The 26,011-nt window shown below is 40.5% G+C and overlaps 1 protein-coding gene across 1 annotated transcript; it reads left to right on the top strand.

The window, feature by feature from the left end:
- Window positions 1–684: 684 nt before the first annotated feature.
- Window positions 685–1,382, top strand: LOC138898780 (uncharacterized). The gene is made up of 2 exons (XM_070184877.1): window positions 685–887; window positions 977–1,382. The coding sequence occupies exons 1-2, from the start codon at window positions 685–687 to the stop codon at window positions 1,380–1,382; spliced, it is 609 nt and encodes a 202-aa protein (XP_070040978.1).
- The last annotated feature ends 24,629 nt before the right edge of the window (window positions 1,383–26,011 follow it).

The raw sequence follows: 26,011 nt of genomic DNA, 5'->3' as shown, positions 1-26,011 counted from the left end.
TTCTCATCAGCTAAGACGGGCAAGTTTAGAAGAGAAATCCATAACTTTTGCCAAAACGAGACTGAAACTGTGTTTGAAGCCTGGGAGATGTTTAAGGAGATAGTGCGAAAGTGTCAACATAGCGGAATTAAACTCTCGATGCAACTCCAGGACTTTTGGGATGGATTGACACCAGCCTCACGCAGAACATTATGCAATGCAGCTGGAGGCCCTTTGATGAAGAAGACTCCAAAGGAGATAGTCACAATTCTAGATGAGTTATCTAAATATGCAAATCAGTGGTGCTTTGAAATTGCTGAAAGAAGAAGATCAACTGATGTTCACCAAGTTGACACTAACATATCTGTGTAGGTACAGCTTGATTCCATGGCCAAGGAAATAAGGAAGATAACCTTAGCCTCGATACAAAGTGAGCCTCATGCAGCTTGTGATATATGTGGAAGAGGGCAATCTACTCTTGAGTGTCAAGCCTCAATCGAGGAAATTAATGATGTCGGGAATTATAACTTCAATACAATGGGTCAGAAGCACCCTGATTTTTCATGGAGTTCACATGGGGGTACTGCAAATACATGGAAACAAAACAATCCCAGATTTCAAGGACAAGGAGCTCCTGGTTTTGTAAATCAGCAGAGGCCTTAATTCCAGTCTCAACATTCCACTCAGCCTGGGCTAGAAGATCTAATGAAGTCCTTCATTGTCAAGACAGATGAGAGGTTAGATGCTCATGGGGCAGCTATCAAAGAACTTGGCACTGGGTTGCGAAACATGGAGAAGCAGGTGGGAAAAATTGCAAATGTATTATCTGAGAGAATCTCAGGTACTCTATCAGCTAACACCGAGAGAAATCCCAAAGAAACAGTGAATGATGTTACCTTGAGAAGCGGGCAAGTGCTGAAAGATCCACTCCAGTCAAAAAAGAGGTGGTACCTAAAAAATAAAGTGTGGAGAAGCTGAAAATTGAAGGTGATAACAGGACGAAAGGTAAGAAGGGAGCAGACAAAAAGAAGAAGGGCACTTCGAGAAAGGAAGATAGAAATGAGAGCAAGCACATGCATGCTCTACCTTTTCCCCAAAAGTTGTATAGAGGAAAGCTGGACAAGCCGTTTGAGAGATTTCTAGATATGTTGAGACAGGTTAATGTAAATGTTCCATTCACAAAAGTTCTCTCACAAATGCTAGTTTATGCCAAATTCTTGAAGGAGATCTTTACAACAAGGAGGAAGATAGAAGAGACCTCAGTGGTCAAGCTCACAGAGCAATGCAATGCAATCTTGCAAAACAAACTCCCACAAAAGTGTGGAGATCCAGGGAGTTTTAATATACCATGTTGGTTAGGCACTCGTAATTTTGATAAATCTTTATGTGATTCTGGTGCCTGAATTAATTTAATGCCTTTGTCTATTTACACGAAATTGGAGAATGAGCATGGAGAGATAAGGTGTGATGACTCAAAAGGTAATATTATGTTTTAGAACTCGAATCTGCTCTCTTAAGCCTTAAAAATCTCATTTTACCCTCCTTGATTTACGTGCGCAGTCCGAGCATGTTTTTGGAAAGCTTTTATGTTCAAAATTTATGAAAATAAAAATTTATGCCTTAAAAGTTGATTTTGGTCAATATTTTTGGTAAAAGAGCCCTGATCCATGTTTTGATGGTCCCGGTGGGTCCGTATCAAATTATGGGACCTGGGCGTATGCCTAGAATTGAATTCGGAGGTCCCTAGCTCAAGTTATGAATTTTTTATGAAAATTAAAAGTCTGAAAATTAATTAATTTTAAGAATTTGATTGATGTTTGGCATTGTTAGTGTCGGGTCCATATTCTAGTTCCGAAGCCCGGTACAGGTTCATTACGATATTTAAGACTTGTCTGTGAAATTTGGTGAGAAACGAAGTTGATTTGACGTGATTCGAACGTCCAGTTGAGAAAATAGAAATGTTAAAGTGTTCTTGAGAATTTCATTTGATTTGGTGCTAAATTCATAGTTCTAGGTGTTATTTTGACACTTTTATCGTGCGAGCAGGTCTGTATGATGTGTTTAGACTTGTGTGCATGTTTGGTTTGGGGTCCCGAGGGCTCGAGTGAGTTTCAGATAGGCCACGGGATGTTTTGGACTTTGAAAATCTGGTTTTTTCTGCAGAGTCTGTATTCTGGCATGTCTTTCTTCGCGTTCGTGAAGGTACTCTCGCGAACGCGAAGAGTAAACTTTGGGTCGTGACAGTTGGTATCAGAGCACTAGGTTTCTTAGGTCTCACGATTCATGAGCAAGCTTAGTAGAGTCTGGAGGATCGGCACTGAGACGTCTGTGCTTATCTTCCAGAGTCTATGAAGTTTAGGAACAAGTTTCACTTTTATTCTCCTCTGTCGTATGATTTTGATTTCTCAATACTGATTGAACTCTTCTACTCTGATTCTCTCGTAGATGGCGAGAACACGTACCGCTTCCTTAGCTGAGCAGCAACCGGAGCCTCCAGTGACAGCTCTTACGCGGGGCCGAGGTCGAGGCCGAGGTCATGCCAGAGGCTGAGGCAGGGGGCAGGGCTCAGCCTAAGGCCCGAGCAACATCCCCAGCAGTGGAGCCTCATATAGGGCTTGACGAGGAGGTTCCAGCCCATATTGTTCCTGCCGGACCAGCTCAGGTTACGGAGGGGTTCATTGCCACCCCAGTACTTCAGGATGCTTTGGTCCGTTCGGTGGGCCTTATGGAGAGTGTGGCCCAGACTGGCGCATTTCCCATAGCACCAGCAGTCATTCAGGATGGAGGAGGAGCCCAGACTCCTACCACTACCGCTCCAGAGCAGATAGCTCCCCAGTATCAGGCTCCAGCAGCTCAGCCAATTGGATTAGTTCAGCCGATTATTGCGGCACAGGTCGGAGATGGGCCAGCTATGTCTTCTGAGGCCTTATGGATATTAGACAGGTTTATTAAGATCTTTCCTGTTCACTTAAGCGGTGCTACTTCAGAGGATCCTCAAGAGTATCTTGACAGCTGTCACGAGGTTTTACGGAACATGTGTATAGTGGAGACCAATGGGGTCAATTTTGCTGCATTTCAGATGACGGGTTCTGCCAAGAAATGGTAGAGAGATTACATGTTGACCAGACCAGCTAGGTCGCCAGCTCTTACTTGGGACCAGTTCTCTCAGCTCTTCATAGAGAAGTTTCTGTCTATCACATTAAGAGAGGAGCATCGCCATCAGTTTGAGCGTCTCCAGCAGGGCAGTATCACTGTTACTCAGTATGAGACCTGTTTTGTGGATTTGGCCCGTCATGTTATTCTTCTGCTTCCCACCAAGCAAGAGAGAGGGTGAGGAGGTTTATTGATGGACTTGCTCAGCCTATCAAATTGCAGATGGCTAAGGAGTCTTTTCAGGCGGCTGCTAATATTGCCAGACGAGTCGAACGGGTTCTTACTCAGGGAGGTCAGGGGTCTGACAAGAGACCTCATCATTCTGGTGAGTTCAGCGATGCCTCACCTAGAGGCAGGAGTACTTTTGGTAGAGGCCATCCTCCCAGGCCATTTCATTCAGCGCTTCAGGCATCTCACGGTGCCTCAGGTGGTCGTGGCCCTCAGATGCATTATTCCGACCAGCTAGCCTACAGTGCACCACCAGCTCCTATTAGTGCACCTCCACTCCAGAGTCATCAGGGTGGTTATTCAGGTCGACAGGGTCTGTTTTAAGGTCAACAGTCACAACAGCCAAAGTTATGTTATACTTGTGGTGATCCGAGGCACATTGCTAGATTTTGCCCTTAGGCAACGGGTAGCTCACAGCATCAGAGTTCTCGTGCCATGGTTCCGGCACCAGTTGCTGCACCACCTGCTCAGCCAGCCAGAGGCAGGAGTTAGGTAGCCAGAGGTAGAGGCCAGACTGTTAGAGGTGGAGGTCAGGCCGTTAGAGGTGGAGACCAGCCAACTAGAGGTCATCCCAGGGACGTAGTTCAGGGTGGTGAGGCCTACCCCGGTGTTATGCTTTCCCAGCCAGGCCTGAGGCTGAGTCATCTGACGCTGTTATCATAGGTACTGTTTCAGTTTGCAGTAGAGATGCTTCAATTCTATTTGATACAGGATCTACTTACTCCTATGTGTCATCCTATTTTGCTTCCTATTTAGTTATTCCCCGTGATTCTTTGAGTGCTCCTGTGTTTATGTCCACACCAGTGGGAGAATTGTTATAGATCGTGTTTATCGTTCGTGTGTGGTCACCATTGGGAGTCTTGAGACTCGTGTAGATCTTCTACTTCTCGACATGGTTGATTTTGATGTCATACTGGGTATGGATTGGCTGTCACCTTATCATGCTATATTTGATTGTCATGCTAAGACGGTGACCTTAGCCTTGCAGGGGTTGCCTCGATTAGAATGGAGAGGAAATCTTGGCCATTCTGCCAACAGGGTTATCTCTTATGTGAAGGCTCGGCATATGGTCGAGAAGGGGTGTTTAGCTTATTTGGCTTATGTTCGCGATTCTAGTGCGGAAGTTCCTTCCATAGATTCATTGCCGGTTGTTCGTGAGTTTCCATAGGTGTTTCCTGCAGACCTGCCGGGGATGCCACCCGACAGGGATATTGATTTATGCATTGATTTGGCTCCGGGCACTCAGCCTATATCCATTTTGCCATATCGCGTGGCCCCGCCAGAGTTGAAAGAATTGAAGGAGCAGTTGCAAGATTTGCTTGATAAGGGTTTCATTAGACCTAGTGTCTCACCCTGGGTGCACCTGTGTTGTTTGTGAAGAAGAAATATGGATCGATGAGGATGTGTATAGGTTATCGGCAGTTAAACAAAGTCACCATCAAGAACAAGCATCCATTGCCGAGGATTGATGATTTGTTTGATCAGCTTCATGGTGCCAAGGTATTTTCAAAGATTGATTTGAGATCTGGCTACCATCAGTTGAGTATTAGGGCATCCGATGTTCCTAAGACAACTTTTTGGACTCGGTATAGGCATTATGAGTTTCTAGTGATGTCATTTGGGCTAAAAAATATCCTAGCAGCATTCATGGATTTGATGAACCGGGAGTTCAAACCCTACTTGGATTCCTTTGTGGTTGTGTTATTGATGATATCTTGATCTACTCCCACAGTCGAGAGGAGCATGAGCAGCACATTCGGATCATTTTTCGGACTCTGAAAAATAGCCAGTTATATGCTAAGTTCTCAAAATGCAAGTTTTTGTTGAGTTCAGTTGCTTTCTTGGGTCACGTTGTATCAACAGAGGGTTTGGCGGGCTATTACCGTCGATTTGTGGAGGGGTTTTCATCCATAGCAGCCCCGTTGACCAGATTAACCCAGAAGGGTGCCCCGTTTAGGTGGTCAGATGAGTGTGAATCAAGCTTTCAGAAGCTCAAGACAGCTTTGACTACGGCATCGGTATTGGTGTTACCCACAGGTTCAGGATCTTATACAGTATATTGTGACGCATCTCGTATTGGTCTGGGCGCGGTGTTGATGCAGGGCAGCAAGGTTATTGCATATGCTTCGCGGCAGCTGAAGGTTTACGAGAAGAATTACCATGTTCATGATCTAGAGCTGGCAGCCATTGTTCACGCACTAAAGATTTGGAGGCACATCCCGGGAAGGCCAATAGGGTAGCCTTGCATATATTCCAGTTGGTGAGAGACTGCTTGCATTGGATGTTCAGTCCTTGGCCAACCAGTTCATGAGGTTAGATGTTTCTAACCCAGCAGTATTCTAGCTTGTACAGTTGCTCGGTCTTCCTTGTTTGAGCGCATCAGAGATCGGAAGGATGACGATCCTCATTTACTTGTCCTTAGAGACACAGTGCGGCACGGTGGTGCCAAGCAGGTTACTGTTGGAGATGACAGAGTTTTGAGGATGCAGGGTCGTATTTGTGTGCCTAATGTGGATGGACTTCGTGAGTTGATTCTTGAAGAGTCCCATAGTTCCCGGTATTCTATTCATCCGGGTGCCGCCAAGATATATCAGGACTTGACACAGCATTATTAGTGGAGGCAAATGAAGAAGGACATAGTTGCCTATGTAGCTCGATGCCTAAATTGCCAGCAAGTAAAGTGTGAGCATCAGAGACCTGGTGGTTTACTTCAGAGGTTAGATATTCCTGAGTGGAAGTGGGAGCGTATCACTATGGATTTTGTTGTTGGACTCCCACAGACTTAGAGGAAGTTCGATTCAGTTTGGGTTATTAGGGACAGGCTGACTAAGTCAGCGCATTTCATTCCTGTGGCAGTTACCTATTCCTCATAGCGGTTGGAAGAGATTTACATCCGGGAGATCGTCCGTCTTCACGACGTGCCCGTGTCTATTATATCTGACCGAGGTACGCAGTTCACCTCGCACTTTTGGAGGGCAGTTCAGCGTGAGTTGGGTATGCGGGTTTAGTTAAACACAACATTTCATCCTTAGACGGACGGGCAGTCCGAGCATACTATTCAGATCTTGGAGGATATGCCCCGTGCTTGTGTTATAGACTTCGGAGGATCATGGGATCAGTTCTTTTCCTTTGCAGAGTTCGCCTACAACAACAGCTACCAGTCGAGCATTCAGATGGCTCCCTATGAGGCATTATATGGCAGGCGGTGTCGGTCGCCAGTTGGGTGGTTCGAGCGGGGAGAGGCTCGGTTATTGGGCACAGACTTAGTACAGGATGCCTTGGATAAGGTCAAGATTATTCAAGATCGACTTCACACACCAAAGCACGAAGGGTAATGCCGTGCATAATTTAATTATATTGTGAGGAAGAGTGTAAAGCACGAAGGGTGATGCCGTGCATAATTTATTTATATTGTGAGGAAGAGTGTAAAGCATGAAGGGTGATTCCGTGCACGAATTATTTATATTGTGAGGAAGAGAGTAAAAGCACGAAGGGTGATGTCGTGCAGTCTTATTTGTTATTTGGTGAGGTTGAGAGTAAAAGCACGAAGGGTGATGCCGTGAAATTTTCCTTTGTTGTTTTAATTGCTCAATTCATTTAAGGATTTTCTATTTAATTCTGTCTTTTCATTATTCTCACTCTTCATGTTGTATTCCCCACTGTATGCCCCCTTCCCATTATTTCTGCGTTATTGCTTTATTTACTGTTGTTGCCACTAGCATGATTATATTGTTCAGGTTATACGTGGGTGTCTTGTCCTAGCCTCGTCACTACTTCGCAGAGGTTAGGTTTGACACTTACCAGTACATGGAGTCGGTTGTACTGTTGCTGCACTCTGCACTTTTTGTGCAGATTTTGATACCAGCTCAGGTTGATCAAGATTTGCTACGGGTCCACTGTCCGGAGATTCAAGGTAGATTTGTCGGCGTTCAAAGACCTTGAAGTCCCCGTCTATCTTTTATGTCCTACTATTTTCTTTCATTCAGACAATTGTATTTCTTTCAGACTATTACTTATCGTAAATTCTAGAATGCTCGTGAATTGTGACTCCAGATCTGGGTGGTAGCAGTTAATACAGTTTTATGATATTCCGTACTTATTATATTTCATCTTAGTTAATTATTGTTAATTTCTGAATGAAATTAAGGAATTGGTTAATTATTCTCTAGCGTTGGCTTGCTTAGAAAGTGAAATATTAGGCGCCATCACGGTCCCATCGGTGGGAAATTTTGGGTCGTGACATAAGGTATACGCCAATATCTTTGCAGCTGGCAGACTAAACAACTATAATACCTAAGGGGATAGTGGAAGATGTCTTAGTTCAGGTAGATAAGTTTGTATTTTCTGTAGTTTTCATAGTGGTGAAGATGGAGGAGAATAAAGAGGTCCCCCTTATCTTAGGAAGACCATTCTTAGTGACCGGCAGAGCAATATTAGAAAAACATGATAGAAAGCTCATTCTTAGAGTGGGTGATGAGACGGTGACTTTCGAGATAAATGTGGAGATGGAGGTGAGAAAGGAAAAGCCATCTACAAGTATAGAGTGGAGAGTGAAAAGCTCGAAACAGAAGGTCCCAGTGATTGAGAAAGACAAGTGTGGGGTATACCTCAAGAAGGGTGAGAAGAAGTTGTCTGCATGGATGTGTGCACTAGTTCTGGCACGATGAATGGAGCCCGACTTTGACTCAGACCCCGACTAGAGATTCAGAGAAGTTTCCTCTATATTATGTTTTTTAATTGTGTGTCATGGGGACATGTCACAACTTAAAGTGTGGGGTGGGGGATATATTTGTAAGTCTATCATTCAATGGGTTTCTTGAGGGATTAAAGTCGAAAGAAAAAGACAAAAAAAATTTCTCTTGTTAGGTAGTATATTAATTCCCCCTTGGTTTTTCTTTGTGCCGCGATTCTTTTCCAAGGATTTTGATTAAACCGGGTGTAGTTAGTTTTATTTTTTTTGTTAAGAGTAGGTACCTTGAGCTCTGATTTGAATGGAAGGCAACATATATTGACTCTTTTATGCCTGGAGAATAGTGAGTGCTCTAGTTATGACGCTTAGGCTCAGTTTTTGACTCTCGTAGAAGTACCTTATATTGTATGTTCTTGACTTTGCTTGACTGCTTTGACTAGAGTGTCTTGAAAATCCAATCTTGAGTGAGTTATGTTCCAGGTGTGTGTGAGGTTTTTGTGTTATTCTGTGTATTACATTTGATGTCTAGAACTTGCCCCGTATGTTTGCAAAGAGAAATAGTAGTTTTATTCAGTCTTGAAAGTGATATAGGCATTTCTTTGTTAAGCCAATGATATACGCTTACCCACCAAATTGTTATGTATGGTAGTTAACCCCGTTGAGCATGTAATCATGTTTCTTTGGCAACGACATTACAAGCCTTACCCCAGTTGTTTGAATTAACCATCTATTTGAACCATTTACCTCTCGTGAGCACTTGAAATTGTATGAACTTTGTGAAAGTTGAAGTGTGGGGTGATTGGGTTGGTTTTTTAGTGGAGCTAATGAAATAAGGAGAAAGATGAACTATTTGGAAAAAGTAAGAGCCACTTAAATTGAAAAAGAAAAACAATACATAGTATTGTTGTGAAAATTATTCATTGATAAGTGGTAACTCTGGATGTATTTGTGCTTAAAGAAGATGGGAGTTGATGTAAATTGATGTGAAGGTGGAGTATTGGTTTGACACAAGTGTGGGGTTTTAACAATGAGATGTATGTATTAAAGTGCTTAGGGAGGTGTAGTCACTCTTCTATCTTAATGTCTACTACCCGTCCCGCAGCTTACATTACAACCAATTAAAGTCCTACTTTATCCTTGACTGAATGAGCTCAATTAGTAGAGTAGTACACTACGGGCAAGTCTATGGTTCATCGTTTGTGACATATGAATGTTATTTCTGGGAGTGAGTGAATTCTGTCTATCTTGAGTTCCTAGTTTTTCTTAATGTTTATTGTGTGTGGAACTACTATCTTTTGTTGTGAGGGCACATGATTAATGAAGAAAAGGTAATATCGTTGACCCTTGTGTTAGAGTAAGTGAGTAAGTTATAAATAATGTGTGGTGCTTTTAAGTCAAATCGTGAGACTAGGATGTTACACTATTGTGCTTAATCGATTTTAAATATTCTTGGTGTGATGAGTTATGTGAGTTGTTTAAAAAAGGTCATGTCATTATAAAGTGTAGTTGGAGTGCTCGAGGACGAGCAATGGTTTAAGTGTTGGGGGTTGATGGTAGGCTATAATTGCGTGTTTTAGTTGCTTATCGCCCTCTAATTTACTACACTTTAATTGAGTTTGAGTGTTAATCGCTAGTGTTTTGCACTAATTGTGTGTTTTATGCCTTGCAGGAGTGATCCCAAGCTATGTAGATGTTATGGAATGAATTCAAGCTATTCTAGAGCTTTGAAGTCTGAGTAAAAGCTCAAGGATTAAGTTGGGATCGTGTTTGGGGATCAACGGACAATCATTCACTTAACAAAAGAAACGGAGAATCGAGCAGGACGCCACCCAGGTGCGCGAACGCGCACTGGGCGCGCAAGTGAGGCAGAATACCTTCCAAAGTGAGCGGCCATATGCGCGAGCACACTCCCAAGTGCACGGCCGCGCACGTACTATATACATGGAAAGGTGTGTTCGTTTGGGCCCGACACTACTTGGTATATATACATGGAAAAACGGTTTTTTGGGGACTTTTGACACATCTAAGACCTAAGGAGGCTAAGGAGAAGTGGAAAAAGCAAGAGAACAAGGATTTCATCATTCAATCCTCACTCAAGACAAGAGTTTGGATCATTTATGTTTTCCTTTAACTTAAACTTAATTGTGATGAATTACTCCATATCTATGGATTAGTTCTCTTTAGGGATTGATGGATTTGGTGTATTGATAATTGTTTGTGGATATTAACTCTAGTTTTTATGTATTGGATCGTTCTGGGTGTTTTAATTGTTGCATCTATTTTCACATGTTCATGTAATCGAAAGAGGCATAACTTGTGATATTCTTGCATTATCTTGTTGGTTGAATTCATTGATTCTTAATAGTAATCAAAAGAGGCTAGTTGAATTATTGTTTAGACCTAGTTAGGAGGATAATCAGAAGAAGTTCTCCTAAATACCAATCCACTACGAATTCCTGCATATCTTCACCGAGCTTAACTTAGTTCATCTTGTGAGGTTGAGACTTAACCGAGAGAGGAGTTTCCACTGAACGTTTGAACTAATAATTGAGTGAATTCGAGAGACTCACTGGAACCTTATAAGTGAATCGACTAGAGTTAAATCCCAGATAAGTATCTTGCACCTATCCAATCAACCCCTATTTCTCCCATTGATATCTTCTTTTCTTACACTTGTTGCAATTGTCATTAGCCAATAGTTTAGACTTTTAGTTAGTTTTAGTTTTAATCACACAAATCTAAATTGTCGATCAACAAGGATAGCAATTAAACTAGAAGCTACGAAAATATTGTTTAAATCCAATCCATGTGGATACGAAATTCTTCTATACTATATTCGACTAGTGAGCATGATTAAGTATGTGTTTAGCGCTCGTCGGTGTTCATGCCATATCTTGACTCAATTTTCATTGTCTTCATTGATGACATATTGGTCTACTCACGCATTATGGAGGAGCACGAGCAGCATTTGAGGGTTGTACTTCAGACCTTACGGGTACAAAAGCTATATACTAGGTTCTCTAAGTGCGAGTTCTGGTTGAATTATATGGCATTCTTGGGACATGTTGCATTAGGTGAGGGTATTAAGGTAGACCCCAGGAAGATCGAGGCAGTTTAGATTTGGCCTCGTCCTACCACAACGATTGAGATCAGGAGTTTCTAGGGGCTAGCGGTTTATTATCGTCGGTTTGTGGAGGGTTTCTCGTCTATTGCAGCTCCTTCGACTAGACTGACTCAAAAGGGTGCTCTGTTCAGATGGTCCGATGATTGCGAGGCTAACTTCCTGAAGCTCAAGACCTCATTAACTACAACACTGATGTTAATATTGCCCTTTGGTTCGGGGATGTATAGTGTGTATTGTGATGCTTCACACGTTGGCGTGGGTTGTGTACTAATGCATGAAGGGAGAGTTATTACATATGCTTCATATCAGCTGAAGCCCCAAGAGAAGAATTACCTCGTACATGATTTGGAGGCGCGATAGTTCATGCTATCAAGATCTAGAGGCATTATCTTTATGGGGTGTTGTGTGAGGTCTATACCGATCATCTCAGTTTGCAACATTTGTTTAGGCAAAGGGGTCTTAACCTGAAGCTGGCTTGAGTTACTGAAGGATTATGATATTACTATGCTCTATCATCCGAGCAAGGCGAATGTGGTTGCAGATGCCTTGAGCAAAAAGGTTGAGAGTATGGGTAGTTTGGCATTCATTTTAGTTGAGGAGAGGTTATTGACGGCCAATTTTGACCCTCTTTTTTAATAATTTATTTATATTTAATAATTTACAATGAATGTTTTGAAAGCATTTTCTATCAATAGTACCTATTTTTACAAATTAACTGAGTATTAGTTTCGAAATTAATAATTTTAGTATTGATATTATGTAGTTACAAATATATTTATTATTTCAAAATCATTAAAATAATGTTTATATATGCATAACATAGGCTTTATAGTTAATTCAATGAATTGCTCTTTAATTGCTAATTAAATAGATTACTATATTAATAATTCAAAATTAGTGTTATAATTTAGAAAAAAACAAAATATTTTATAAATAATTAATTACAATAATTAGTATTATATTTGATATTTATAGTTTTACTATATTTTATTGGGAATCCTTAGCCAAAAGCAAGGGATTCCCGGGGCCCGAACGAGAGCAGAGGCAGCAGAAATAAATAATTAAGTTTATTTAATTTAATTTCAAAAAGGATTAAAAGGCTAAAAGGTTATAATTGCAATTCATAACCCAAACACAAATGGCTACCATTTAAATGAATTTTGGCCCAAATCATCAAGCCAGTCCGAAAATACCCAGTCCAATAACCCACCCACCCCCTTCTCCACTTTGTCAATCCTTGCCATCACTATTAGACCAATCAAACTTCGCCATGTCACCGCTCTCAAGGCACTCACACAAGAAACACACATCCATCTGAGTTGTTAATCTATTTAATCAATAGCCCACATATATCTTATTTTTTATTTAATTTTAACACTAGCCAGATCCAATCTCTACCATTAAAACACAAAGATCCTACGGCCCACGTATTTCCTCATTAAAAATGTTTTAGTCCCAAAATATTAGGACAATAGATCACAAAGATCAACGGCCCAGATCCTATCCCCTATCTTAAACTCATAGACGACCTATCTCTACCCAAACCCTAAGCATTCCCCCCTACGACTCAGCTGCACCCTTTCCCCTTTCACTCTTCATTCTCTCGTCTGCCCCAACTCCATTAATCAATAGACCTTGCACAAAATAGTGCAAGGTCATGATATTTAACTTCAAATCATCTCCTTTGTCTCTCATATCCACGATTCACGCTGAACCTTTGCTTGTTTCATCTTGGAGATTCAAAATCCCCAAATCTGAAACCCTAGACTAAATAATGCAATGTCAAATCTTCTAAATCCTTCAGTCTTGCTAAATCTATGGAATGCATGGACGTTTCTCAGGGCTATCATGATTATTCTTGGTTTAGAGTTCAAGAGAAGCGACCTATGGATATTAAGTCTCTTACCTGATTGTTCTTGCCTTCAACGGTCAACTTCTCCCACTCAGGTAAAACTCTCACTAGTTTTTCCCCTCTGCTCATTCTGATTTGACTCGATTGTGCTTGCATCATCACTCATATGTCACTCTTCACTATTGATTTTGAATATGAAACCCTAAGGCTTCTGTCACGCCCCAAAATCGAGAAGCGCGACCGTCGCTCAATCGAGTGAACCTGGCCGAGCAAGCCTATCAGATTTCCTTCCAGCCAAACTCATTCATGAATAAAGAGAATATATATCTTCATTAATCTAACAATAAAGTGATCATGTTTGCAATACTAATTTCTTACCATTAGTTACTTCATTTAAAGTCTCAATTTCACACACATATTTTATAATCTAAAGTGAAAATAGTAATTCAAACACAACACAACAAGTTTGACTTCCCCAGCACCAATATACAACCCATATTATGTCTACGAAGCCTCTATAGATAAAGAAGAGTACAATGATAATATCGGCAACAAGGCCCCGGCTATACCTCAAACAGAATACACAAAGTACAAAAGATTCATGACCCCGGGATGAAGTGGGGCTCACCAAGTAAACTAGGAAGAAAGTGTATTGCTATCACTGATTAATATCTCCCGTTGTGGAACCACCTATATCCATTTAAAGATGCAGCGCCCCCAGCAAAAGGGACGTTAGTACTGTCGAATAGCACTAGTATGTATAACTAAACATCCTCTCAATAGAACAAATAATATTACAAGGAGGAATAATCATAAAATCAATGAAAGCCTCGAATAATACCAAAACATCAAGTTTCACGTAAATACCCATACTTTCAGATTAGTGATTCTTAGCACTGATATACCATTGTTCACACTACCATTATTCACAATACCAATACCACCGTACTCTTAGCACGGAGTCCGATCATGACCCGATCAGCTAGGCTATCGCTTTAGAGATACCAACCACAATTACTCTCAATATCAATACCCCCGTACCTTTAACACGGAGTCCGATCATGACCCGATCAGCTAACCTATCTCATTAGAGATATCAACCACAATCACAATTACAATTACAATTTCCAGCACAATCACCACCATGTGTGTGGCATGGTGTCCGATCACGACCCGATCGGCTAGGCTGTCTTATTCGAGATATCAACCTTTTTATATCAATCATCGCATTTCATACTTCTTTTGCATCTTTTCATATCATTGGCACTAGTGGCCAAAATTAAAAAATCATTCTTGGCACGTTGGCTGTATTTAGTATTTCATGCTCACCTTTTCAATTTCAAATATCATCATCATCATCAACAACAAATAACATTTCAAATCAAGGCATGTAGTACATATGTGAGCAATTAAGGATCAATGGCACATAGAGATTCTACACAAAATTTGAACTTGACTTTAAGTCGAACATTTTTAATGCACAGTCCATACTTTAACACATCCTCAATTGTTAACATAACATAAATAAAGCATTTGGGATACTTGTGTACATATATCTTTCAACCCAATCTTACTCGGAATAGCCAATTTTATTATCCACCACTTGGGACTTACATAATTTACATGAATATCGTGGGATTCAATTCTAAGAGAAGAGTTTTGCCAACATACCCCAATCGAGCTTCCTTAAACTCTAAAATATTTTGGAATTCTTAGCAACTTCAATCTATTGTAGAAATATAACAAATAGAACCAAAATTAGGAAGATGCTCGTGGTTCTAGCTCATTTGAGCATTTTATCAAACACTAAGTGTGCATTAAGGTTTCAAGGTCCTTTTATGGAGGATTCCATCATCCTAGAACCTAATATTTACCATATTTAGCTCAACAATATTCCTACATCCTTTGATAACACATGCATGTAAAATAAAACACTCTCATGCCCAAATATTATCTTGCTAATTACCCATTTCTAGACAAAATTCGAAATTGAGGGTTAGGGTGTAGAATCTTACCTCTAAGATGAAGACCTAGTAAGTTTCCCTTCTTAATCTTCCAAAATTTGAGCAAGAATTGAAGAACAATTATTGAGGAACACCTTCTCACTCTAGGGCATTCTCTCTCACTCTAAAATGTCATATTTTAGCTCAAAAATGGCCCAAAGCATGTATTTAACGAAGTAGGGTCGGGTTTTAAAAACCCAAAAATGGAGCTCCGGAACAAGGTCTGCGATCACATATGTGATCGCATAATCGATATACGACTGCATATCGGTCGCATAATTGGTGTCTAAAATCGGCAAAAATTTGTCTATGTTTGCGGTCACTATGTGGCCCGCAGACCTATTCTGTGGTCGCATAATGAACTGCGGAACAGTTCTGCGGTTGCATAGTCGACCGCAGAATGGCATCCAAACTGACCCTCTCCTGCCTCACTTCTGCGTCCATTATGTGGCCCGCAGAGTGATTCTGCGATCGCATAATGGACTGCAGAAACGCATTACGCTGCCAAAATATTTTCTTTACTTTCCAGTGCATTGTTCAACCCAAAAAGTCCGAGCCTACAATCTTCAAACACGTAAGCCTATCCCAGCACCATGAAACATTATTTTTTTCCTTTGCAAAATTTTACGGGGCCTTACATTCTCCCCCACGTAGGATAATTCGTCCTCGAATGAGAGTCAAAATCTGTTATTAGCATCTTATGCAACTCAGTTTTCATACCACACACCAACAGGCCCAAATATGACTAACTCCTTAAATTTCCAAAAATTTTTGCCAGAGTTTCCCTCGTAACTAGGCCTATCCACCTGTCAGAGAGCCCCAGAAACACATCCTTAAAACATATACATAATCCAACAACGTAACATAACACAAAACAACACCAATTGTGGCCTCACAAGCAATTATATAACCAAAACGGAACACCCTTAACATCAAATGTACAAATCATACATAATTCATAGAAAGTATCCCTTAGCATTTTTATAAGGCACAACTCATAAATACATGGTTATTCAAAAAAATAAGAATACTTTTTCTTCATTTCTTCCTCGACTTCCCAAGTAGCCTCTTCAACCTGTTGGTTTCGCCATAGACTTTCATGGATTCAATTTCTTTGTTTCTCAACTTTCGGACTTGCCGATCAATAATAGAAACTGGAATCTCTTCATAAATCAATTCTTCATTAACCTCAATAGTCTCAACCAGAACAATGATTGTCGGGATCCAACTACTTTCTTTAACATAGACACACGAAACACTGGGTGCACTAATGACATTTTAGGTGGTACTTCAAGATTATACGCCATCTCACTGATCCTCTGAATGATTCTGTACGGTCTGACATACCTCGGACTAAATTTCCCTTTATTACCGAATCGCATTATGCCTTTTATGGGGGAAACTTTCACGAATACCCAATCACCTTCTTTGAACTCCAAATCCCTACGACGAATATCCGAATAGGATTTCTGACTACTCTAAGCAGTCTTCAATTGCTCCTTAATGATTTTAACTTTTTCCATAGCCTAATGCATGAGGTTTAGCCCTATCAACTCTACTTCCCCAATTTTGAACCACCCAATGGGAGATCTACATCCCCTACCATATAAAGCCTTGAACGGTGCCATCTGAATGCTAGCATGATAGCTACTGTTGTATGCAAATTCTATGAGCGGTAAATTATCATCCCAGCTACCTTTGAAGTCTATAACACAAGCGCGCAGCATATCCTCAAGCGTCTGAATAGTCCGCTCTTCCTGACCGTCAGTCTGCGGGTGAAAGGATGTACTAAGATTCACCTGAGTACCCAAACATTGCTGAAATTTCTTCCAAAAATTAGCAGTGAATTATGCTCCCCAATCAGAAATGATAGAAACTGGGGTGCCATGCAACCTGACTATTTCTTTGATATACAACTGAGCACATTGTTCAGCTGTATTGGTAGGATTAACCAGAAAGGAGTGTGCTGATTTCGTGAGTCGATCCATAATCACCCAGTCAAACTTACGAGGAGTACGAGGTAATCCTACCACAAAGTCCATATTAATCATTTCCCACTTCCATATTGGAATTTCTATGTTCTGTGCCAACCCACCGGGCCGTTGGTGTTCGGCCTTCACTTGCTGACAATTTGTACACTTCGCCATAAATTCCGCTACATTCCTCTTCATATCATTCCACCAATAGACTTCCTTAAGATCATGATACATTTGCGTAGAACCTGGGTGCACGGAATACCTAGAAGTGTGAGCTTCAGTCATAATCCTTTCAGAGAGACCATCCACGTTTGGAACATATAGTCGCCCTTAGTACCTTAGTATACCATCATCCATGCCTACAGAAAAGGCCATGGTATTATGTTTATGAATCCCCTCTTTCAATTACACCAACAATGGATCGTTGTATTGCTTCTCTTTGACTTCCACAACAAGTGATGATTCAGTCCTATTTTGCACAATTACACCTCCTTCACTAGAGTCCGCAAGACGAACTCCCAAACTAGACAATCAGTGAACTTCTTTGGCCAATGGCCTTTGATATGCCTCCAAGTGAGCCAAACTACCCATGGATTTCCAGCTAAGAGCATCTGCCACAACATTGACCTTTTCCGGATGATATAGAATATCAATGTTGTAGTCCTTGGGTAACTCAAGCCATCTTATCTGTCTTAGATTCAATTCCTTCTGCTTGAAAATATATTGAAGGCTCTTATGGTCCGTGAATATATCCACATGGACCCCATATAAATAATGACACCAAATTTTCAATGCAAATACCACTACCGCGAGTTCCAAATCATGTGTTGGATAGTTCTTTTCTTGATTCTTGAGTTACCTAGAAGCATAAGCTAAAACCTTGCCATGTTGTATTAATACACATCCAAGCCCAATTCTTGAAGCATCACAATATACCACAAATCCATGTATAACCTCTGGCAGAGTCAACACTGGTGTCGCAGTCAATTTTGCTTTCAACTCCTGGAAAATCTTTTCACAAACATCTGACCATCGGAACTTAATTGCCTTCTGCGTCAATTTAGTCAATGGAGAGGCAAGAGAAGAAAACCCCTCCACAAACTTTGTGTAATATCCAGCTAAGCCTAAGAAACTGCGAATCTCTATTGGAGTTGTAGGCCTCGGCCAATTCTTCACAGCTGAAATCTTCTGAGGATCAACCTTAATTCCCTCACTAGAGACTACATGACCCAAGAATATGACCGATTTAAGCCTAAATTCACATTTTGAAAACTTTGCATATAACTGGTGTTGACGTAGGGTTTGCGGAACTACCCTGAGATGATCGACATGGTCTTCTCGACTTCTTGAACATACAAGAATATCGTCAATAAACACTATCACAAAAGAGTCGAGGAATGGCTTAAAATCTCGATTCATAAGATCCATGAAGGTTGTTGGGGAATTTGTTAGCCCAAAATACATCACTAGAAACTCAAAATGCCCATACCGGTCCTAAAAGTTGTTTTCGGAATATCCTGCTCCCTGATATTCAATTGGTAATACCTGGATCTTAAATCAATCTTGGAGAAGTACCTAGCACCTTGCCAAGTCATCTATTCTTGACAGTGGGTACTTATTCTTGATTGTGACCTTATTAAGATGCCGATAGTCAATACACATTTTCAGTGATCCATCTTTCTTTCTTACAAAAAGGACCGGTGCGCCCCAAGGTGACACACTTGGCCGGATAAAACCCTTTTCTAACAAATCTCTCAATTGTTCCTTTAGCTCATTCAATTCTGTCGGTGCCATTCTGTAGGGTGGAATAGATATACGATGTGTGTCTGGCATCACATCAATCCCAAAATCAATCTCCCTGTCTGGTGGGATCTCAGGGAGTTCATCCGAAAAGACTCCCGAAAATTCATTCATAACATGCACGGAGTCAAGTGTAGGTGCCTCAGCATCGGTGTCCGTAACCCGGACCAAATGGTAAATACATCCCTTGTTGATCATCTATGTGGCCTTAAGGTAGGAAATAAACCTACTCTTCGGAACTACATCATCACCCTTTCACTCAATAACTGGCTCGTTTGGAAATTCGAACATAACAGTACTGGTTCGGCAATCAAGCTTGGCATAACAAGAATAAAGCCAATCCATCCCCATTATCACATCAAAATCGACCATTCTCAATTCAATAAGATCGGCCACAGTGTCCCGACCACGCAACGTGATAACACAATCCCTATAGACCCGTGCGGCCAAAATAGACTCACCAACCGGAGTAGATACAGAGAACGGCTCATGAAGATGTTCCGGTTCCAGCCCAAATTCCATAGAAACATAAGGAATGACATATGACAAAGTAGAACCTGGATCAATAAGAGCATACACATCATCAGATTGGACAGTCAATATACCTGTGATAACATCTGGAGAAGCCTCTGAATTCTGGCTACCCCTCATAGCATAGAAATGGTCATATCCTCCCGAACTTTGTGCTCCACCCCTAGCTGCACCACGCCCTGCGGGTGTTGGAGTGCCTCGAGCTGGAGGAGATGTTGCAGATGTAGTAGCTGCAGAACTGGTTGGTTGTGCCATGCCCATGTCCGCACCCTAGCAGGACGAATGGCAATCCCTCTGAATGTGACCCCTCAATCCACATCCGTAGCATATGGGTAAATCCATGTAGCATATTCCTAGATGCATATTTCCACACCTAGGACATGGAAGCCTCCTCTGCTGCTAGAATCTACCACCATGACGACCTTGCTGATATGAGCCCATGTTGCCCTGACAAGCCCTAAAACGGCTCCACTGCTGCTGTTGACTGGGCCCTGATGGCAGTGCACTAGCCAAAGACTAAGCAAAGGACTAGGATGGTCCTGACGACCCTCCCCTGAATGTTGACTTGCCACCACCATAAGAACCACCCAAGTTGCCCGCATACCGGGCTTTATTACTACCCTCTCGCTCCATTTTGTTCCTCAATTTGCGGGTCTCTGTGGCTTGAGCGAATGCCACCATCTTTCCATAGTTCATATCAGAATTAAAGGTTGTTATAGGGGCTTTATTAATTACTAAGGGACTAAGTCCCTGCACAAAGCGGCGCACTCTAGCCTCCATAGTGGGCAACATGTAAATAGCATACTTAGACAGGTACGAGAATATCATATGGTAATCCCACACACTCAGGCTACCTTGTCTCAGGTTCTCAAGCATAGCAGCATAGGCTGTCTTAGTCTCGGCAGGCAATAAATGATCAATAAAGGCATCGGCAAACTCACCCCACCTAGTCGGAGGGCTCCCTTCTTCACGGGACTCCTCCCATAGTTCGAACCAAGAATATGCCACCTCTTTAAAGCAGTAGGAGGCCAATTCCAATGCCTCTATCTCGGTAGCACGCATAACTCGGAGAGTCTTGTGCATCTCATCAATGAAGTCCTGGGGATCCTCCTGTGGGTTAGTACCCGTGAACACTAGAGGATCCAACTGGAGAAACCTGTTCACCTTGGAACTAGTAGAATCCCCTGGCTGACTGGAAGAAGTGGGTGCAACATTTGATCTCTAGGCCTGGGATGTCATTATCTGAGCTAACATCTGTATGGCTCCCCTAAGATCAACATCAGAAACACCATAATCGAAGTTGGAACTGGAGGTGGAACTGGTATATCAGTTGAAGGGACCGTTGCACCCTCAGTAGGTGTAGGGACAAGTGCGGTCTGATCAGTTGTAGTAGAGTTAGGAAGTGTAGTTACTGGAGGAATATTCTCACTCCTCGGGTGCTCACCAGCATCATCAATTATAGGGTCAATTGTCACTCCTGGGTTGACATTGGCTCTTTGGCCAGTTCTTGCCTTCTTCTTAGGTGCCATGTACTGAAAGTTAAAGTAAAGCATGAGTTAAAGGAGGAACAATCCTACCATCAGCTTTATCGCACGATCGAGAACATGAAAGAATGGTATTATTCCTAAATGCCCATGTAGCATCCTAATTATAGATGTGATTGATAACACACCGATAATAAGGACTCTACTAGACACGGCTCCGAGACATCCTAGGACACTTTAAAACCTTAAGCTCTGATACCAAGTTTGTCACGCCCCAAAATCGAGGAGCGCTATCGGCGCTCAACCGAGTGAACCCGGCCAAGCAAGCCTATTAAATTTCCTTCTAGCCAAACTCATTCATGAATAAAGAGAATATATATCTTCATTAATCTAACAATAAAGTGATCATGTCTGCAATACCAATTTTTTACCATTAGTTACTTCATTTAAAGTCTCAATTTCACACACATTTTTCATAATTTGAAGTGAAAATAGTAATTCAAACATAACACAATGAGTTTGACTTCCCCAGCGCCAATATACAACACACATTATGTCTATAGAGCCTCTATAGATAAAGAAGAGTACAATGATAATGCTGGCAACAAGGCCCCGGCTATACCTCAAGCCGAATACACAAAGTATAAAAGATTGACCCCGGGATGAAGTGGGGCTCACCAAGTCAGCTAGGAAGAAAGTGTACTGCTATCACTGATCAATATCTCCTACTGTGGAACCACCTGCATCCATTTAAAGATGTAGCGCCCCGGCAAAAGGGACGTTAGTACTGTCGAATAGTACTAGTATGTATAACTAAACACCTTCTAAATTGAACAAATAATATTACAAGGGGGGAATAATCATAAAATCAATGAAAGTCTCGAACAATACAAAAACATCAAGTTTCACATAACTTCCCATATTTTCAGATTAGTGATTCTTAGCATTGATATACCATTGTTCACACTACCATTATTCACAATACCAATGCCACTGTACTCTTAGCACGGAGTCCGATCACGACCCGATCGGCTAGGCTATCTCTTTAGACACATCAACCACAATCACTCTCAATATCAATACCCTCGTACTCTTAACACGGAGTCCGATCACGATCCGATCGGCTAGTATATCTCATTAGAGATATCAACCACAATCACAATTTCAATTACAATTTTCAGCACAATCACCACCATGTGTGCGTCATGGTGTCCGATCACAACCCGATCGGTTAGGGTGTCTTATTCGAGACATCGACCTTTTTATATCAATCATCGCATTTCATACTTCTTTTATATCTTTTCATCTCATTGGCACTAGTGGCCAAAATTATAAAAATTATTCTTGGCACGTTGGTCGTATTTAGTATTCCATGCTCACCTTTTCAATTTCAAATATCATCATCAACATCAACAACTAGTAACATTTCAAATCAAGGCATTTAGTACATATGTGAGCAATTAAGGATCTATGGCACATAGAGATTCTACCCAAAATTTGGCATAATAGCCTTCGTTTGAACTTGACTTGAAGTCGAACTTTTTTAATGCACAGTCCATACTTTAACACATCCTCAATTGATAAGATAACATAAATAAAGCATTTGGGATACTTGTGAACATATATCTTTCAACCCAATCTTACTCGGAATAGCCAATTTTATAATCAACCACTCGGGACTTACATAATTTACATGAATATCGTGGGATTCAATTCTAAGAGAAACGTTTAGCCAACATACCTCAATCGGGCTTCCTTAAACTCTAAAATATTTCGAAATTCTTAGCAACTTCAATATATTGTAGAAATATAACAAATTGAAACAAAATTAGGAAGATGCTCATGGTTCTAGCTCATTTGAGCATTTTATCAAACACTAGGTGTGCATTAAGGTTTCAAGGTCCTTTTATGGAGGATTCCATCATCCTACAACCCAATCTTTACCATATTTAGCTCAACAATCTTCCTACACCCTTTGATACCACATGCATGTAAAATAAACAACTCTCATGCCCAAAAATTAATTTGTTAATTACCCATTTCTAGACAAAATTTGAAATTGAGGGTTAGGGTGTAGAATCTTACCTCTAGGATGAAGACCTAGTGAGTTTCCCTTCTTAATCTTCCAAAATTTGAGCACGAATTGAAGAACAATTATTGAGGAACACCTTCTCACTCTAGGGCACCCTCTCTCACTCTAAAATATCATATTTTAGCTCAAAACCGGCCCAAAGCGTGTATTTAATGAAGTAAGGTCAGGTTTTAAAAACCCAAAAATGGAGCTCCAGAACAAGGTATGCGATCGCATAATCGATATGTGATCGCATATGGGCCGCATAATTGGTGTCCAAAACTGGCAAATATATGTATGTGTCTATGGTCACTATGCGGCCCGCAAACCTATTCTGCGGCTGTATAATGAAGTGCAGAACAATTCTACGGCCGCATAGTCGACCACATAATGGCATCCAAACTGACCCTCTCCCGCCTCACTTCTGCGGCCATTATGCGGCCCGCAGAGTGATTCTGCGCTCGCATAATGGACCGCAAAAATGCATTTCGCCTGTAAAATATTTCATTTACTTTCCAGTGTATTGTTTAACCCAAAAAGTCCGAGCCTACAATCCTCAAACACGTAAGCCTAGCCCAACACCATGAAACATTATTTTTTTCCTTTGCAAAATTTTATGGGGCCTTACAGCTTCACATCCACTATAAATTTGGGCTTTGAATGCCCTCACCTAACGCACAAGAAAATATATACCAACTACACCTAACATTTTTGAAGAAATTAAGATACAGTAAAGTGTTGCTTAAGTCTTTTCGTTTGAAATTTGGAGTTTTCACTCAACATATGCTTCTATCTTTCTTTTGGTTCTGAGTTGGTCACTGGTTAAGAGCTGAGCTTTGGTTTCCTAAACGGCTAACTTGAACACTCGTTTGGTTTGCTGGCCCAAAGGATGTCAGAAAAAACTCGACCTTGTTCTTCTTTTGCTAGTCTAAATTCCTTAATATGAATTGGTTTACTATTTTTGTTGAATGATGTGATTAACAATGTGTTTATATTTTATTAATTATTTTATGTGTGTATCAATGATTGTTAAGTAGTTTCTGCGATCATGGACTTTTTAAGTTATTGGAATTAGAACTACACAGTGATATTGATATACATCTGATGATTCATGTTTACTGTTCACTTTGAAAGTGACTAAAGAACCTCTTAACGTTCCTAATACCTAGTTTCAGACCTCCTTAATGATTCTATTAGCACTATTCTGATTGTTATACCGATCTTCTATAAATGTTACTTTTGTAGTTCCCTTAATAGCCCAGATGTAAACAAAGTATGAATCATTTAGTGCTGAGAACCAGCTTGTTACCTTAGTTTAGAAATACTAACTCATGATCTTTAAGTTTGTTTTATCTCTTTAATATGCTTCTTTGATTCTGTTAATTGGTTGATTAAACTCATGACTATTTATGTCAACCTGCCCTAAGCTATTTGGATCCTGGTATCACTTTTGTGTATGTTTTGAGATTACTTTGCACTTAGTTTAATTCATGAAGTAAGGATGAGATGTATTCAGGTTATGATGGCGCATTTGTTTAGCTAAAATACTACTATTAAGTTCCATTATACCTGAAACCCTATCTCAGACATGCTTAAACTGTTTCCCCAGTGTGATGATACTCTTATCATTTTCCTGAAACTCATATGTTGATACTGTCAATAATACTTTCATATTATGACCTCTGCTAGTTGTCCTTTGTGTGTGTTCTTGTAATCCTACATTCATTTTTATTCTTCGGTGTCTCTGTTTGTCCTTCTTGATCCCACACATGTCCACACTATTTTGAAACTGCACTAAGCTCTCTTAAATGGATTAAACTTTAGCTTGCGAACTCTAAAGAGAGTCTCTTGTTGCTACTTCTTGGATATAACGGCATGCTTTATCCTTAAATCAGAAAGTCCTAAATGTAGTTGTGAATCTATGACTTTGTTAATATCTTTTAAAAGTCCTAATTGCATTATATTGATTTGTAATCCTGATTAATACTTCGAGGAGTACTAATTAAGGTTGTGAATCTTTGACCTTGTTAGTACCTTTTTAGAAGGTGTGATTGTAGTTTGGTATCTCTGATAGCACTAGTGGAATATCTAATCATGGTTACTGCTTTGAACATCTGATAATACTCTCTGAATGTCCTAATTGGAGTCCTCAACTTGTGCCTCTTAATTAAGATTATTAATCTGTATTTGAAGTTGCTGACCTATATCTGTATTGGTATTCTTTAGAGAATATCAGTTGTAGTAATTAACCTATAGTGATGTTAACACTTTTCAAGAGTCTTAACTGTAATTGTTAATCTGCCCTCTCCTAAACCCCTTAGAAGTTAATTGAAGTTGTTGGTCTATATCTTTGTTAATACTTTTTAGGAGTTTCAATTGGAGTTGTTAACCTATGTGTGTGTACTAAAGAACAAGACCTAAGTTAAAACCAATCTTTGATTAATCTAACTGGAGGTTGTTAAGGCATATGTGTTTGTGTTCATAATATTTGCAGACTAGGACTATATGCCTTTTCTATCCTTAAGATATATGATCTCAAGTGTTTGAATTCTTTAACAATATTATGATAATGTTCCTGCCATTGTGTATGTTTGAAGTTGATTTCTTTTGAACCTGCTTAGAATGTCACTCATAGTGAATCGTCCATTTAGCTTTGAAATATGGTTATAACAATGTAGGTTGGTTGTCTTGTAGTCCTATAATGTTCTGCTTTAACCCTCCTAGGAAGGATATATACTTCTGTGGAATGGTACTACTATAGTATTGGGATTTACATTGAGAGTGCCTCATTGGTACTTAAACCTATGAGGAAGAGTGAATGTGAGTGATTAGGGGTATTTCGGAGTAGAGTTTATCTCTTGGTTGGGCTAATCTCCCTGACACAAGCATTCCCCTAGGCCTTGAGACCCTTGAGAACTTTGAAGTGTCAGGGGTCTAAAGAGAGCCTCGACCTTGAATGGAACTCTAACCTTAGCCTCTAATCTATTGACATTCATTACTCCTATTAGGTTTAGTATTTAATGACAATGAAAGGTTTTCAATGTGGATCACTTTACCATATGTGACCCACGCGAGTATAATTTTCATAACTAAAATTACTATTGGTTATTATAATTTATT

Source organism: Nicotiana tomentosiformis, chromosome 9, assembly GCF_000390325.3.
Source record: "Nicotiana tomentosiformis chromosome 9, ASM39032v3, whole genome shotgun sequence".
Classification (NCBI taxonomy): Eukaryota; Viridiplantae; Streptophyta; class Magnoliopsida; order Solanales; family Solanaceae; genus Nicotiana; species Nicotiana tomentosiformis.
This window is presented reverse-complemented; position numbering and strand designations above follow the sequence as displayed.

What these genes read in the sequence shown, in the direction of transcription:
- LOC138898780 (XM_070184877.1), top strand. Translation starts at nt 685, where the DNA reads ATGAAGTCCTTCATTGTCAAGACAGATGAGAGGTTAGATGCTCATGGG. An exon ending in GATGTTACCTTGAGAAGCGG is followed by an intron (nt 888 to 976) that starts GCAAGTGCTGAA and finishes AGGTGATAACAG; the next exon opens with GACGAAAGGTAAGAAGGGAG.